This window comes from Amia ocellicauda, chromosome 1, assembly GCF_036373705.1.
Source record: "Amia ocellicauda isolate fAmiCal2 chromosome 1, fAmiCal2.hap1, whole genome shotgun sequence".
NCBI classification, from domain to species: domain Eukaryota; kingdom Metazoa; phylum Chordata; class Actinopteri; order Amiiformes; family Amiidae; genus Amia; species Amia ocellicauda.
Window position 1 is genome coordinate 14,234,840 of NC_089850.1, and position 18,731 is coordinate 14,253,570.

Sequence of the window (18,731 nt, forward strand, 5' to 3'; positions counted from 1 at the left end):
CTGTGGGATTTGCAGGTGCCACAGCACAGTCTCACTATTGTGATCCTTACAATAAAAGCTTGACAGACCTTCTTCAAGTAGTGACCGGTTGCTAAGGTAGGATTGGACAAGGATCTTTGGGGGGGGGCTTTGTGAAAGGCCAATTGAGCACTGTAGTTTTCTCTCTGTTACAGGATATTAACAGTCTTATTCTGCCCTATTAGTCTTCAGACCTGTTTTGCTGCCTCTACCCCATTTATGTAACCCTGCTCTGTTGCCTGTCTCTAGTTTGAGCTGTGTTCAGTGGACCACAATGGTCAGCATCTACCTTTAATAGCACCATAAGGAGCCAGTGGCACTAGGAATCAATCCTGGCTGCTACCAATGTGATACCACTTTAAAAAGACTTGTTTATGAGCTGAGGAATCATGTTTTGTATTGTAATGCTGCACCTCCACTTCTTTACTTGAAGAACCCACTCTAAACTCTGCACTAATTGCAGCATGGGGCCAACAAAGGGGTTCCTTCCTACTATTAGTAGTAGTTTCAATGCTTGCAGTAGTGGAAATCATAAAGCATTAAGCTACAAGAGGCCATGACTTATGCTGACTGATGGCACTTCTTGGTGTGTTAGCCATGAGGGGCAGTGCCTGCAGCAAAACAAGAAATAACACTATCCCAACTAACACAGTGCTGACACAATAATTGAGAATATGTATATATTCTATAGTTTCTTAATCTGATCAGTTTTTTTTTTCACCATTGTTACTTACATTTAGGATAGCACGAATTTAGCAAGAACACTGCCATACTTACAGAAGATTGCAATTAAGCTTCTCATTAAGAAATTAGGTAAGATGTTGTGAATAGGGGGCATGTTTTTTATTATGCATTTGCTAAAGAAGCTGTAATAAGGGTGCACACATCTGTCATTCTAATGCCTGTGTTCCACTGGCTTAAACGTCGTGTCATGCCGTGCCGTGCCGGAGTCCCAGAGCTTTTTTTGCAAAACCAGGCCATTGTGAAGTCCGTCCCTCTGATGCAGGAGCAGCGACTGTGGCTTTGGTTTGTTTCGTTTTAAAAACAGACACAGGAAACACTGCGAGCGATACAGCCTGACGTGAAAGGACTTTTGTGTTTATTTTATTCTTTCTGCTTTACATGATTGTAAACAGCGTAATAAATACACGTTTCTGTTAAGAGATGTTAGGAAGAGCTAAACGTGTAGAGACAACATTATATTCAGACAAGCATGTTCCCATAAGAATACGTTTCCATGTGCAACTATAATACTAAATATCAAATATGTATTGTTATTATTATCATCACCAGTTGTGCTAGTATACATATGTATTTTAAACGGCACAACGTGACTCCCTTAATGTATTACTCTTTCTGCAGATTTGTAACTGCAAACAATACTTTTTGCCATATTATTTATAATTTACTTAGCAGACGTCCTTAACCAGGGTAAGTTACAGTTTAAACAAAGTACACAAGTTTCACGATTAATCATCCAGCTACAATATAGCAGGTTATAATTGAACTAAAGTTTGCACGTCTCAGTCATGGCGTTTATGGACGCATTTATTAAACCAGTCCTTAATGTTTTAGAGGGAAACCCAGAACTGCTGTATTTATGTATTCATTAATTTAACTTGTAAATGGGCATGTTAATTGAATCGTGTTTGCCTTCATACTGATTGTCTGCGGATTGTCCTGCACACCATTCACAAAACACAGCCTGAAACACAGCTGTACATACAATATTAATAAAATGGGCTGCTACGATCTGATTATTATCCTTCAGTTTATTTTAACTAGTCAGGCACTGCACCGGTCCTGTGAAATTACAGTGTTTAATGCACTCGGATATTAACTGTAAGCAGTCATTGTTTCTGTACGTGGATTTCACTCCATGCTGCTAATACAACTGTAATTTCTTCGGGATCGCACTCGGCACTTGAGATTATATCTTCCGACACAATATATCTGATCTCTTCCTTGTCTGTCTACAAGTCAAACACACACCTCCGCTGCTGAAAGTGAATCATGTCCTCAGTGTGATGGATGCTTACGGACACGTCCAGCACCAGATTGTTAACCTCCACAAAACACGGACGCGTCCAGACGCTCAGCCAGTGGAAACACCGGTTTAAGTGTCCGCCAGTGGAAACGGGGCATACTACCCCAGCTCCAACTTACAGCTGTATATCTTTCTTCTGGAGTTCATCAGTTCCTGGAATCCCTCACAGATATAACACCACTAACCACTGTAGAGGCTAAAATCTGAAATAGCACAGCTGCACAGGTTTGTGTAACAGGTCCTACATGTCTGGGACAGCCTGTGATGTTTAGCCTTTCACACACTGATCCCAGATGCAGAGGATACCGGTCTTACCTGGTGTGTTACAAGAACGGTTTCTATTTTTCATTTCTCTATATCTGAAAGTGAAAGCTAAAGATTTTTGTATGTTTTTTTCTTCTTTAATACATATTTTCAAAACCATTTGTATTAATCCAGTGTATTTATCCACACACAAATTCACCAGTGAAGCAGAAACCAACATAAAAAAACAACAAACACATGCACTGTTAGTGTTTCAGTGACCCCCCACCCCCCTTCCTATTCCATACACACACCCTTTTACTCATAACAAGATAACAGCATTAAATGGTTTCAGTTTCATTCTTAGTATCAAATCAGAACAAATTCCAGACTGTTTCACTGCAATTCACACAGACCACAGGACCTGTGAGGAGCTGCATTTTCAAACCAAAGGAAGAAACAAGCCAGGACTCCAGTAAGCGAGAGAAATAAAGGCCAGGTAAGAACAGTGCCCTATCAAGTAAATGTTTCAGCATTCATTGGTTGAGATGGAGAAGCAATACAAATGGGTAGAATGCAGTAATATAGATCTGAAATGCCCTTTTTTGTTTATCATATAAACAGTGCAGAGAAACAAACCAAAACTCCAGGGAACTGAAAGGTTGAAAAGACAGAAGGTAAGTACACTGTAATGTCTATAATAAGTAATGTGAATGATTGTTACATGAATGCAACTTTTCAGCTGTCATTGGTTGATATCAAACTGGTAATATTGCACATTCACATATTAACGATTACATATTTATGGTTTGAGCATTTGATCAGAATTATATATTATAAAGTCTGTATGAATTGATGTTACCAGTGGGATCTGGTCATATTAAAGGTGTGACAGTCTCACTAAGTTGGGCGCCAGGTGTGAAAAAACCACACACGAAAAGACAGATACAGTGAGGAAAAAAATATTTGATCCCCTGCTGATTTTGTACGTTTGCCCACTGACAAAGAAATGATCACTCTATAATTTTATTGGTAGGTGTATTTTAACAGTGAGAGACAGAATAACAACAAAACAATCCAGAAAAACGCATTTCAAAAAAGTTATAAATTGATTTGCATGTTAATGAGGGAAAACAGGTATAGTGAAATCTTAGGGAACAGGAAGCAAGAGTAAGAAAAGACGAAGAAAGAAAGATCACATGACCTGTACCCTGTGCCGGCTAACCAGAGCCTAAGACCAATAGGGTCAATAACTACACAACAGATTTTAACGTTTCAGTTGGTAAGTATTGTAAATAAAGAAAACAAAGGAAAATACAATAACAAAAGTCAAAGTTGAATTCAACAGTTTCACTAAAATACACAGTCCCGGTCAAACTAAACAAAGAAGTTCAATGAGGGTTGGAGGAGAATCAAAATCAAAATTCTACGGGTCGTAGTAGGGACATTTTATAGGCTTCACGAAATGCAAAAAGTGACAGGGGCGAATGCAAATCGTCACATCCCCTCCCCCATGGAAAAAGACAGGACCTGGGCCTGGCAGTCTAGAAAAGGGCAATGGATGGTACATCTGGAAATCCCATCCAGTCCTCTTCATCATCTGTATCTTCAGCAAAGATGTCAAGGGAAACAAGGTTTGAGCTTCGAGACATGAACAGTTCATAGGTCTTCACCAGAGTCTTCCATAACAATTTGGTAATTTACTGGTCCCATTTGTTGAATGATCCTGTATGGGCCTTTCCATTTTGGGGCTAATTTAGCACTAAAGTGGACAGAGGCCTTTGACAGTGCATGTGTTCTAAACCACACACGGTCTTTGGGTTCATACCGCACATCTCGGTGGCGTTTGTCATAGTTCCTTTTTTGCCGTTTGCAGGCTTTTGTTAAGTTGGTAGAGACGAGTTCATGAAATTCCGTCAACCTAGATACAGGGTTCTGTGTGGCAATGATACTCTCCGATACACCATATCTTCAATTATGGTGAAGGAGGATAACGGATACCTGGTACCAAAACTTTCATCATGTTCTAGAATGGAATGGTACACTTTCCGAATGTCTGGGTCATTTTGTTGGGCCCTCCAAATGATTTCATCAGTTAAGGGGAATACAAATTATGTTTCATCAGGAGACTGCACAGAAGCATATGTACCAGCAGCTAAGGTGTCAGTTGCTTCCACAGGAGGAGAGACAAGAAGGGTTTTCAAGGTATCAAATGCCTGTTGGCATGCAGGTGTCCAAACAAAACTTGCTCCTTTCTTCTTGAGGGCGTTTAGGGACTCAGCTACGTTGGAAAAATGTGGCACAAAACGGTGATACCACCCCACCAAACCAAGAAAACGCTGTACTGCCTTGAGGTTGCTTGGCTGTGGGAACTCTTGTAAAGCTTTCGTCTTGTCAGAGTCAACTTGAACTCCAGCGGAAGACACAACATGACCAAGAAACTTGATTTGTTTTAAGCATGTTTACTGTAAGGCCAGCTATTTCCAATTTTGTGAAGACCGCTTGGAGGTCACAGAAATGCTGCTGTACATTACTGGAATAAACAATTATGTTGGAGTACTTCGGTGCGTCCAAGGGTTGAGGTGCATATGGACTCATTCTGTATTAAAAGATTTGATAGTTGAAGTTTTTCAGACTCTGACACATTAGATTGTTCCACAGCACAAAGGATGAGAGAGGTGGTGGAATCATCATTGAAACACTGTGAGGAAGGCATAGAATACAGAGGAGGAAGAGAGGTAAACAATGCAGTAGTAGGAGTAAACACAGTTCTTTTGGGAGAAAGGCAATGTGTCCAATCAGACACTTTCAAGGTCCCAGGCTGGAAAGGGAATTGTCTGTTTCCATGCGGCTTGAACCAATAATTATGCTCAGCCACATTTAAATGAATGCCGCTGAAGAAAATAAAATCCAAACCCAGTACAACAGGGAACGTTAGCGTTTGAGAAGATAGGACAAGAACAGGGAAGGTCCAAGACTTCTCATGCAGAAAAAGAGTGAGCTCTATCCATCCCAATGGTTTAGCTTCTCCATTAGCAAGGTATAAAGGTCTTCAGTTTTTCTTGAGGTTGCTTGAATTTTAACCATAATTGCTCATTTAGAAAGTATAAGAGGATCCTGTATCGAGAATGGCTCTTTCCTTCCACTGGCGAATGGTTACAGGCACCACAAGTTGACAAGGAACGGCAATGAGAGGTTCGGATCTAACAGTAGATTTGTGGTGGTTTGCAGGTGTCACAGGTGGAGTGGTAGCAGAGGTTGATGTCACAGTAGTTACAGTATGTGTTCGGGTTGGTTTTCCAGTGCTTTTAGAGTCAGTACAATGCAGATCGTCACAAAGGATTTGTTTGGGAATAAGGCAATTTAGGCACCTGAGCAACTAGTAATGTAGATCCTCTTTACCTCTATACCTTTTTAAATAAAGTAAATAAGTCAGTTGAAAGCATACACCGATCAGCCATAACATTATGACCACTGACAAGTAAAGTGAATAACACTGATAATCTCATTATCATGGTACCTGTCAGTTTGTGGGATATAATAGGCAGCAAGTGAACATTTTGAAAAATGGGTAAGCATAAGGATCTGAGCGACTTTGACAAGGGCCAAATTGTGATGGCTAGACGACTGGGTCAGAGCATCTCCAAAACTGCAGCTCTTGTGGGGTGTTCCTGGTCTGCAGTGGTCAGTACCTATCAAAAGTGATCCAAGGAAGGAAAAGCGGTGAACCAGCGACAGGGTCATGGGCGGCCAAGGCTCATTGATGCACGTGGGGAGCGAAGGCTGGCCCGTGTGGTCCGATCCAACAGATGAGCTACTGTAGCTCAAATTGCTGAAAAAGTGAATGCTGGTTCTGACAGAAAGGTGTCAGAACACACAGGGCATCACAGTTTGTTGTGTATGAGGCTGCGTAGCCACAGACCAGTCAGGGTGCCCATGCTGACCCCTGTCCACTGCCGAAAGTGCCTACAATGGGCACGTGAGCATCAGAACTGGACCACGGAGCAATGGAAGAAGGTGGCCTGGTCTGATGAATCACGAGTTCAAGGTGTTGACTTGGCCTCCAAATTCCCCAGATCTCAATCCAATCGAGCATCTGTGGGATGTGCTGCACAAACAAGTCTGATCCATGGAGGCCCCACCTTGCAACTTACAGGACTTAAAGAATCTGATGCTAACGTCTTGGTGCCAGATACCACAGCACACCTTCAGAGGTCTAGTGGAGTCCATGCCTCGACGGGTCAGGGCTGTTTTGGTGGCAAAAGTGGGACCTACACAATATTAGGCAGGTGGTCATAATGTTATGGCTGATCGGTGTATATGTGTATTGAAGAGACAGAACTATTCAAAGGGGAGTTCCTGAAACTCTATTAATGTAGGAAGCACACTTAATCGGCATGAATCAAAACAAAGATGCCGATTAAGCATTATACACATAGAAAGTCCACAAAATACCTGTACACAGAGCACAGCTTTAATGATGTTTCAAAATGAGCTCCTCCTTCAGGAAACAAGAAGTCATTATCCTGCATCAGTTTATTATTACATGATACACATGGTAGGAAAAAGTATGTGTTATTCTTACTGATTATTATCAGGGCCCTGCATTTTGTGTGACTGAAATACAGTTGATAAAACCAAGTCATACAAAATGTAGTTATTGTATGTTGCTATCTGTGTATCTTTACAGAAATCTATTACATCATCCCTTGTTTATATGTGCTGTATGTGTATCCAATGAATATCCATACTGTACTAACTGGAGTCATGGTACTGATATTACCTTTAAATATAAATTCACGTGTCATGCTTAACTTTTTAATTGATAACATTGCCTGACTCTACCACACCCATCTCTGGGCCCTCTCATGGATGATCGGGGACACTGTACCAGTCGTGCAAGTAATTTCAATATAATCCGTGAATTGCAAAAACACAAAAATAATAATAAGAGATAATTGTGCTGTACTGTCTGTGACAATTACTTAAATGTAAACATTTTCTATATTATCTTCCACTCTTTTAACAGCCAATAAGAAGTCCATTCTGGGGGTGGACACAACAAAGAACTCGATTTGACTGAGAGCAGCATACTGGTGAACAAGGAAAACATAGTAGGAACTATGTCCCGTCTGCCCCATGCGAATGAGGATTTACTGAGGAGAAGTCAGGCTGTGAACCAGGCCTCTGACTGCTTACAGAGACCTACTCCAAGTTATTGGCAGAGATTCCCAGGAATCTTTGTAAGTGCTTGTTGTTGTTTTGCTTTACTCAAGCAAAATGTAGTGCTGGAAAATGTATTTTCTTCATTCTTTTCAGTCAATAAACTTGAAATATTTTTCTATCAAGCCTCCCCCAATTAAATATACAGACATTTCTACAGGTGTTATTGAAATATTTCAGAGGTCAATATGTACTTAGTTCTGATAGTTCCGAATTTCAAAACAAACTATCATAACATGTTCCATAATCGAAAACATCCAGAAAAACATGACAAAGCATGATATGTTATATCTTGTTCTGGTGTTGCTGTTGTTAATTTCTCTAATTTCTTTCTGTTTAAGGGTCTGCCACAAAAAGGTAATTTGCTAACTTTTCATTAGATTTTGATGACTTAAAGGTTATTTTTCTTTGACAGTTTCTTTACATGCAGATCCAAAAATTTTTGGAAATAAAATTATAGAACTAAAATATTACAATATTTAACTTATCAAGCTTAGGTCAGCAGTGTGAAGTAATGATCAGGGCTCTGGACTCTGAAGATGAGGGTTGGGGGACACCGTCGCAGTACCCTTCAACAAAGCACTACCTGAATTGCTCCAGTATAAATCCAGCTGTATAAATTGGTAATTGTATGTAAAAACTCAGTTGACCTGGATAATGATGTCTGCTAAGACATATAATGTATTGATTTATTTTCAAATATTACTATATTTTTTCTATTACAGTTGAATATACTATTTCACTTTACTTTATAGAAGACCCTCTCTGTCAGTAGTGGGTTGGTTGTGGGACGTGGCCTGTGCTGGTAGAGGCAGATCTGTTCCTGGAAAGACCAAATCCAGTTTGTTGTATAGGTCACCCTCAAGTACTAATTTCTAAAGACTCTGGACACATGAGTTACTGATGAGTGAAGCCGATCGCTTGTTCAGTTCAGGGAAATGTGGCTCTCGAGGGTTGAAGGAAATTTAGGTTTCTTACAAATGCTCTCAAAATTATAACAAAACACCTGAATTGATTAGAATTCAAAATGATTAAGTGTCTATGAATGGATGATAACAACACAATCCAGAAAAATTGAGTAAGGCTGTTAGGATCCAGAGGAACTATTAATTACTATTACTACATCTGCATATATAGAGAAATATTTAAAACAAAGTAGATGTGTGTGTTGAAAAGATTAGATTAGGAGAAATCTGAAACACTAAGTCATTGTGCTTCAGAAAGTAACAGTATCTGATATCAAGATGCACATGGACAGAAACCTTATGTATTATTCCTATTGATTATTATTAGGCCAAGTGTTTTGCATGACTGAAATACAGTAGAAAAAGATTACAGTAGAAAAATTACTACATATTTTTTTTATATCTATGTATTTCTACATAAATCTTGTACAATATACCTCAATTCATATCTAATTGTTTATATGTGCTGTATTTATTATTTATTTTCTTAATCCTTAATCGCTTACTGTATAAGATGTTTGCTTCAATGTCCCCAATGTTTATGTTCCTATCCAGTTAAAATCCATACCATGGTTACTGGAGTTACCTGGGGTGCTGAGTGTCAGTTTGTAAACAGACTCCCTCAATATCAGCGTTTTGAAGCATGCAGTATTGTGGAGTGCTTAGTGATCCTGGTCTTCTGTCCTGTTGCGTCTCGCATACAGACTGATATTGATAATGCCATTCGGGATATTCCAGGTGAGTTCAGTTTTTTTATACATTTTCCTTTATTGGGTTCTCTGCTGTGTATGCAAAACACAACTCAGTATACCATAGGATTGCATTTGACAATCATTACCAAGAGGACTCCCAGTTGCTGGATTTAGTCATATAGTGCATATTCACATCTGTTCATATTGCCAATCCAGTATATTGTATGTAATAATATATATTATTTTACTCATGAAACATAAATCTAATTTTCCTTAAAACTGTCTCCACTGGTCAGTGCTTACTATTTAAACGTAATCATAATTTCTACAAGTACACTCATTTTGGTAATGGTGAGAAAAACAATGTCTTGTTTCAGAAATATTAAACCATTCTATGTTTTCTTCCACTCTCTTAACAGCCAATAAGGAGGCCATTCTAGTAGTGATGCACCACACTCACGACCCGGACCAAATATTTGTTGAGAGCAGCTCTCTGGTGAAGAACAGGGCAAACATAGTGGGAACTGTGGACTGTCTGTTCCATGAGACTGTGGGATTACTGCAGTGTGAAGTCAACACCCAGGCTGTGAAGAAAGTCTCTGAAATTGTACAAATATATACTCCCAGTCATACTCCAATATGTCATTCTCTAACCTTTATCCAAAAAATTTTGATTGTGATTTCAGCCAGTCTGTTACTTATCCTTCTTGTGATACTTGTATGTTATTTGGCCAATTTGTTTTGAAAACGTTTTTTTGTTTCCTCTTCACTATTCTCACCCAATCAGCTTTAAATATTATATTCTATTCAATCTAGAAAAACAAAGTATTCAGAAATATATATATTCCATGAAGAACTGCATTTCTTTCCCCGTGTGTCTGTGAACGAGTTCACCGTCTTACTCTGTTACTATACTGGGCCAGAGTTCAACCCTGCTACCCAGATATGTTTCATTTAAGTTTGGTGCAATAAATTATGAATTTACTATATACAACACCTCAGACCAAGGAATGTGGTAACAGTTTATTGAACCTCTGAAATAAACCAATAAGCAACAATCAATATTTGTGTTACTGTCAGTGCTGTTTGTCTCTCCTACCAGTGTAACTCAGCAACCACAGACTCTGTGGGTCAATTGCAACAAACATTCAGATTTAGCAGCACGTGACCCAGCACGTGACCCAGCACTTCAGAACAAACATTCATAACATGCCCTGTAAGTAGTTTCATTCCAGAAAACAATTATAGTATAGTGTTGGATTATGAAACAATGAAATGGCTGAAGTTTCTGAAATAAACTAGCACCAATTATAGTTGATACTGCCTGTGCTGCCAGTGTAGCTCAGCAACGACAAACTGGGGGTCAATTGCAAGATTTGTTACACCTATTGGACTAACTTGTAAACCGTTTGCATGACACTTTCCTCAGGATCATCCCCAGTTCAAGATCATAATTTCCTTCTGTTAGGCAATATACAGTGGCAGCTATGTTCAGCTGCTTTAATTTATAATGGAAAGGAGTAGTAGTCACAGCCCACTATTTAGTGCACATTTTTCATTATAATACTTTAATTATAATAAGGTCTCCAGTCCATGTGTAGTACAGTACAGTTCTATTAAATTTGATTTAATTAAATAGAAGGATTTGAAGCCCCTGTGTCCATATTGTAGGACTGTTGTCAACCAGACACAAACCGGCTGTTCTCAATTAATCTACACCTCCTTCAGAATACACCAGTCACACTATGCTGACAAATTTATGCCAGTGAGGAGGGGTCTCACTATCCCCACCCCCTCTCCCCACACAGACCTGACACATTCCCAAATGTACACACCACAGAGTCAATGTCTGGAGTTACAATAAAACAAGATTATTACAATTGTAAGATTATTTGTTAGAACAGAATTTCCCATAGAAAAATACATTCCATCTGGTTCGGTAGAGGAAACAGACTTCCTTCCTTTTACCTAAGCTCCCTGGTAGCCTCTGGTAGGCTCTGGTAGCCTTATCTGTACATGCAGAAGACCAAAGGACCCCCAGACTTCTAAATTACATTAGCATAAAGCACCCAAGTCATGGTGGTGGCAAAATGCTATTGGTTGGAAGGAAACCTTATAAAAAGGAAAACAGAGAAGTTTAGTCTCTTAACTTATTCATTCTTCAATGAGACAACACAAGACAGAGCAGGAGGAGAGGAGAGACATCCCTTCCTGCCTGACCAGACCTAAGCTGTCCTGCGAGAAGAAACTGGGTATTATCTGTTACTTACTGTAATCCAGCAGAAGCTTAATATTACTTAAGATCAATTATATTACTGAAAATAAGTTAATGATATTAGTTTCCTATTTTTGTCATAAATACATGATTATTGCACATCTGTGACTTGACCACATCTTCCCTCTAAATAAAAAAAAAATCTTAAAAGAGAAACCAATTGACTTATGAGTTTTCAGTTCTACCATTTAGATGGACTGAAAAACCAAGCATATCAAATTCTCTTACATAGTGGTACCAGGCAGGGCACGAAGTCCACCAGGCAAGAGGCCCTATTACTAACAAAAATACTTAAAATTGCCTTTAATTAATCTTTCATTAAAACAAACACAAAATGGTTAAGACAGGCACTAAAAATACTAACTAATCCTAAAAGTCCCCATTTAAACTATTCTAAGAACTAAGCCTGTCTTGCCCCCCCAAGAGTCAAAATCCTAGAATTACAGTGCAAATATGCAAAAGGAAGTCTTAGTCCCAAATGTCCATTCCAGTTCACAGCAGGTGAATCTCTAAAAGCCCCTGGACCCGGCCCTGCAGTGCCACCAATCCTGGGAAGGGAGAGAGAAACAAGGAAAGGAAATTCAAGAGGGACGCGTCATTGAGGCCGGGTAAGTGAAACCACACACACGCTACAGAGGTTATTTTCCCCATTCACGTCCCTCTGCTATCCTCTTCCCCAGTGAATCTTTCCACAGGTACACTACATCCCACCTCAGGCCCAGCTGACCACAGGGGGAACACACAGTCTCTACCAGCCCTGTGAGATAAGTAGAAATAGTACAGAGTCAGTCCAATATCAATATTCAGATTTACAATTTCTTTCCCTCTTCAGGATGCTACACTCGTGTCACAAAGGGGCAGCCAGGAGACAGTACAGGTGCACAGCCAAGACTCATTCAAGACCAAGGAGAGTTGTCCCATAGAACATCAGAGTACTTATCCTGCCATGAACAATTCCCCTGTGCCAATCAGTGGTTTCCTCTGTTCCTCAAGGCAGTCTTCCTCGCCTTTAATGCTCCCAATTGCCGCATGCCTTCCTGCCTTGCTCCCCACAGTGCTGTCCTCTTCCCTTATCAGTCCCAGGCATTCCTCCTTACTGCTCTCTGCACTCCTCTTTTCAAGCAGGTTTTCCTCATAATGGGTCAGGAGATGGATGAAAACAGGTGTGCTCGTTGAAGGAGCGGGGGGTTGGGGGGGACACCGCCCAATCAGATGGGTGTATCCTTAGTTTCTGGAGTTTGAGAATGCTGCCTTCGAGTGAAAATACAATAAAGTGAAGAAACCAAAGCAAAAATCAAGTGAAACTTAACAGAAGCAATACAACAAGTGAAAATACAAACCCACAACAATCCATGATAAATGAACACACCAATCACCCCTCCCAGCACCTCTTGTAACATTAACGAGATATTCAATCAGCTCCTATTAGGCTAGGCCACAGATTTGTTTTCAATAGGGCTTAACTAGAACTGGGATATAGACCAAAGACACCAGCAACCAGCCTAAAAAGTTCTAAAGCATTTTATTTTTACAAAAAGGAATAATTAGCAATAAAATCAGCAGCACATTAATACACAATTGGGATACCACAACGAACACGTCATTCAAAGAGTCCCTACATCACCCATACTATACATGCACTGGAATAATGCACTTAACCCGAACCAATTCATACAGTAAAGAGAACAATTACACCAATCACAATACAATCACACCATTATGAACAGCTTCCCCAATACAAACTCTTAAGAAACTGCAGTTTGAACTCTTATCTAATCCCATTTAAATAGCTACACGCTTAAGAACCATCCACGTGTCCCCATCAATACAATATACATGTATAGTCAGAAACCCAGACAGACGTCCACTGGCGACGGGGCTACACGTTCATATGCCTGGTCGCGCAGACACCACACGGCCAGTCAAGCTCCGGGATCACATTCTCAGCTCAGCTGCCTCCTCAAGGCTATCAATAGTCTTCCACCAAATTCCTGTCACCCGTGGGACATTAATACTTAATTAGCTGGGTTTTATTTATTTTGTTTAGCTTTATATTTATTACACGTATTTGTTTATATACATTTAACACGTTTGTTTGACTATCTTTTGACACGTGATTTTGTGATCTACACACTTATGACTTTTTTGGTTTTGCACGAGTTTTGTTTCTTGATTGATTGCACTAATTACCTTGTGAAGTATTAACTACCGCATTCCAGTAAAGCCTTCTTGCGTCTTTTATTGGCATGATTATAGACAGCTGCGGTAGCCTTTTAAAAAGGGCTTGTGCACCTGAAGAGAGGGGGCACGACAACGAGCCGAGGCAAAAGAGACCTAAAACTAGCTTTGCAAGGACGCACACGTTTGGATTTGGTTATCTGTTTGTATGCATTTTTGTATACCCCCTGCCTGCTACTATAACTGGGTTTTAAGCTTTCTATGGACACTGGAGGTACTTGTTGAGCTCGCGTTTGTATCGGGATACAAGCCAACCCTTCCGACATCGCTCTAGCAGTGGACGGGACCATTTTTGTGGGGGGTGGGTTTTGTTCCTGTTGCAGAGACTGTGTTTTTTTTTGTTTGTTTTGTTTTTCAAATCCATATTGGAAGTTTGAGTCCTAATGCTCAATTACAACACTAGGTGGCGCAGTCGTGCACTCTTGGTAATTCTGCCAGGCAGGTCGAAATCTACCCCCTCACGTCGATGTAGTCCCTACATCCCACCCAGCCACACAAGGCCGTTAGCCGTGCTGCCTGCACCCGTCACTGCATCCCGGCGTGTCTCCATGCTCCCGAAACCTGCCCGTCTGCTTCCCCTGACGCTTCTTGCCTTCCGAAACATTCCTGTACTTCTATACAGGTGCAGCAATCGCTTCAAGCATTGTCATCTGTTGATAATTATCCAATTAAACGACCCGTATAATCCCTAATATTCGACCCCTTTACAATCCTCAGCCAGTGCAGGGGAGAGGACGCACAGATACCGTGTGTGGACAACGCAGAACATTTTAAAAAGCATAGAGTGTAAATGGGAAGGAAAAAAGTTTTTAATATATATATATATATATATATATATTTTACTACTGATAAACTAAAGTTCAATACAATCCATCTGGTTGCGGTTTCCCACTCATCTCATTCTCTATGTGTAACACGCTGCCAGTCCCAGATATTACAATCACATCCAAAAATGCATCTCCACCTTAATATAATAATATTAGACAGAAAATGCTCTTCGAGCTCACGAGTCAGATGGAGGTGAGCCGCTGTGTGTTGGAGGTTTCTTTCCAAATTCAGGGGTGTTATTTCTTAGGTAGGTAGGTAGGTATATATACAGTACTGTGCAAAAGTTTTAGACCGGTGTAAATAAACGCTGTGAAGTAAGAATGCTTTAAAAAAAGACATGTTAATATGTGACCCTTACAATATTATACATTATTATTTCCTGAAGTTAAACAGTATCAGGTAAGAACGAACAATTATAAGGCGATTATAATTATGAGATACGAAGTCATGATTATGAAACACTCAATCGAAATTATGAGATAGCAAATCGACCTGGGAGAAATAGAAAAATGCGACTACTTTTTTTTTTTCTTTTTCATGGAAATGGGCTTAAACAGCAAAAGTCACGAAAAGTCCTGATGACATGATCAAATGGTTTCAGTTTCATTCTTACGATCACATAACTACACAGTCCCCGCTGATTCAAACACACACAGCAGAGATCTGTGAGGAGCCGAGCCTTATTTTCAAACCTTTTTAAAACCAACAGAAGATGAGTGCACACAAGCAAGCCACGACTGCAGTCAACTGCGAGGGGAATATAGACCAGGTAAGTACACTGTTCTGTCAAGAAGTACAAATGTCCGCTTTCATTGGCTGAGAAGCAAAGTATATGGCTGGAATGCAGGATTGTAGATCAGAAATGCCCTGAAAGTGAAAGTGACTTTTCTTTTTATTTATTTTTTAGAAGCAATTGCAAAAAACCCCAAAAAAACACTGAAGCACACTGTTCATTTGAAAATGAATATATGTATGCCAAATGTAACAGCCAAGCAAACTGCATTCAGGATGCTGATGAAACAATTATTGTTTTCTGCACCAAGCATTACGGATTGACTTCATCCCTTACCAAATACTTACCTAATACTAAATTGACACACAGAAGATGACATTGTGTGGACCCTGGTACTATGTTTTAGAGAACATGCATATATTTGCATTTACTTGACCAATTTAGCATAATGTAATTACCAACGTTGCCTGTTTCTCATACAGCCGTCAACACATCAGCAGACCACCGAGGTAGGTTGTTTTCTCCATTGACAGATGTGTTTCCATATATGAAACTTTTTTTTTTTTTTCTTGAAGAATAATCTCAAAATGTTTTCTTTAACCCTATGAGGACGAATGTGGAAAATAAGTGCTTGAGAGATCACAACAGACCAGTAATGTTGTATATTCACACATGTACAGATGACTTATTTATTGTTGATTTTATACTTTCCTAACTAAATCAATTCATACCTTTTTTGAAATGCGTTTTTCTGGATTTTTTTTGTTGTTATTCTGTCTCTCACTGTTAAAATACACCTACCATTAAAATTATAAACTGATTATTTCTTTGTCAGTGGGCAAACGTACAAAATCAGCAGGGGATCAAATACTTTTTTCCTCCACTGTATATATATAATTTTTCAGCACATAATTTGCCAAAGCGAAAGTAAACTGCACAGTGTAACTGGAGTACACAGTCAATACAGTCACTACTATCAATAGTTTTCTTGCACAGTAAGACAATTTTTTACTTAAATTACAGCAATATGCAAACTAAGAATAAGAAAAAGCTTTCACTCACATGTCTGGGAGCTACGCTGAGTACCACTGAGGTGCGCCAAAGAGAACACTGTGTATCCAAACAAAGTGCAAGTGCAAGTGCAAGTACAAGCACCGCATAGGCCCGTAGGCTTAACCACACAGCTGGGGTTTCTGGGGACACCGGGTGACGTGGCGTTTGGGGTTCAGAGGCCAAAGGCCTCCAGCCAAAGCTCTGCCTAGAACCGAGGCCACACACAAGGACGGTGGAGTGCAGCAGAGCTTGATCCCAGCAAGCTGAGTGAGCAATATCTCCTAAAGCTGCAGTTGCAAGCTGTAGTGCGAGTGCAAGCTGGCAGAGGAGCATGTCACGCAGGCGAGATCTCTTACGACAGACTGAGACTTAGGCTGAGGGCTGGACCTCGGATTTACTGATGCTGCTGGTGCCCCGCTGTGGAGGAAAAGCCCCGTGAACAAAAACCAACCCAGTGACTAGTCTGTAAATAATATAATATATAACAATAATTATATTAAAATGACAAGATAAGCCCTGTGTGATGTATTTTAAAATCAAAATTGAAACCAAAGCAGAGCTGGACCTCCGAGGCTCAGATGGCACAGAATGGTGTTAATTATAAACTAACTAAAAAATTCACACAGAGACAGAAAAATGTGGTGAATCGGTGGGTAAACAGCACTATTTGTGCAGCCAGCTGACCGAAAGCAAACACACAGAGAGCTCTCATGTATTGATGTTCCAAAGGCGAAGAGGCAAAAGAGGAAGTTCCTGCGCAGACATCTTCCTGTTTGTACAAAAGGTGTAGGAAGGCACCTGTTTGAGTGACGGGCACAGAGGCCAATGGCAGCTTTGATAGAGAGATGTTTCGATTGGGTTCCAATGGAAGTGTGCTGACACCCCTCCCCTTTGGGCAGTGCTTCCAACTTGAAAGATAACATCACCTTTCTCCAATAATGATCATATGAAGGGTTTGATATATAATCAGAATTAAAAAAAAAAAACGTTAGTACAGTGGCTCTCAAAAGTATTCACCCCATTGTGTTACAACATGAAATCAGAATGGATTTAATCAGGAGGTTTTGCCACTGATCAACACAGAAAATGTCCATAATGTCAAAGTGAAAAATATAATCTTCAAATTGTTCTAAATTAATTACAGATACAAAACAGAAAATAATTGAATGCAAAAGTAATCACCTCCTTTGCTATGACACACCTGATTGAGCTGTGGTGAAACCAATTGTCTTTAGAAGTCACGTAATTAGTTGAATGGATTCCACCGCAATTACATGATTTCAGGTTAAACACACCTGTCTCTGGAGGTGCCACAGTTGTTTTGTATAATTCCTAACAAAAATGATATCAGGAAGAAGAAGAAGGAACATTCAATGCAAATCCGGAATATGGTTCTTCAAAAGCACCTACACAGGGGTAGGATATAAGAACATTTCCAAGGCATTGAATATCCCCCAGAGCACAGTAAAGTCCATTATTAAGAAATGGAGAGAATATGGCACAACTGTGAATCTGCCTAGATCAGGCTGTCCTCAAAAACTGAGTATTCGGGCGAGAGGGGCACTAGTCAGGGAGGCCACCAAGAGGCCTATGGCAACTCTGAAGGAGTTACAGTCTTCCTCAGCTGAGCTGGGAGACACTGTGCAGACTGCAACTGGTGCTTCAAAAAAGTGGCCTTTATGGGAGAGTGGCAAAATTAAAGGCATGTGGGGAACACTGAGACCAGGTGGAACAAGATTCTATGGTTGATGAGACCAAAATAGAGCTTTTTGACCTCAAAGCTAAGTGCTATGTTTGGCGCAAGCCTAACACAGCACATCATCCTGAGAACACCATCCCTACCGTGAAGCATGGTGGTGGAAGCATCATGCTATGGAGATGCTTCTCTGCGTCAGGGCCTGTAGACCTTGTAAAGATAGAGGGCAAGTTGGATGCAGCAAAGTACAGAGAAATCCTGGAAGAAAACCTGCTGAAGTCTGCAAGAGACCTAGGGAGAAGATTAATCTTCTGGCAGGACAATGACCCCAAACATACAGCCAAAGCCACCTGAACTAGTGTGGGAGGGACAGGTGAGGTGCAGCAGTGCTGCTGATGCGACAGCGCTATGAGGTGGAGAGAAAGATGGCATCTTTTAAAAGAGCATACCAGTCGGATGTAGAAAAGAGGAAGAGGAGAAAAGAGGATGAGGACAAAAAGGCGCAAGGAAGAGGAATGTTACAGACCTTTTTTTCACCTCACGGCTCTCCTGTTGTGTCAAGTGATGCTTGTGTGTTACCTCAATCCATTAAACAAGCTGCTTTTATTATTTTAAATTCACTCACTTAAGCATACTAGTTGTGTGTCATGCCGGTGCTGAAAGCTGTGATGTTTAGTATCAAAACAAAGTTCTGGCTTTCCTCTTACTGACGTCATTTCA

General features: G+C 40.2%; 1 protein-coding gene and 1 long non-coding RNA gene across 2 annotated transcripts in view; both read left to right on the forward strand.

Moving 5' to 3' along the window:
* Nucleotides 1-2,681: 2,681 nt before the first annotated feature.
* On the forward strand, nt 2,682-10,250 carry LOC136712299 (uncharacterized). The gene is made up of 6 exons (XR_010804816.1): nt 2,682-2,807; nt 2,933-2,985; nt 7,338-7,551; nt 7,873-7,888; nt 9,052-9,234; nt 9,608-10,250. It is a non-coding gene; the product is annotated as an uncharacterized LOC136712299 (long non-coding RNA).
* A 4,886-nt stretch (nt 10,251-15,136) lies between these two features.
* The window catches only part of LOC136712343 (uncharacterized), a 30,658-nt gene continuing 27,063 nt past the window's right edge, over nt 15,137-18,731 (forward strand). The window contains exons 1-2 of the mRNA XM_066688912.1: nt 15,137-15,298; nt 15,745-15,771. Coding sequence (XP_066545009.1) covers nt 15,242-15,298; nt 15,745-15,771 — 84 coding nt within the window. The 5' untranslated portion in view covers nt 15,137-15,241. The remainder of the gene's footprint in view (nt 15,299-15,744; nt 15,772-18,731) is intronic.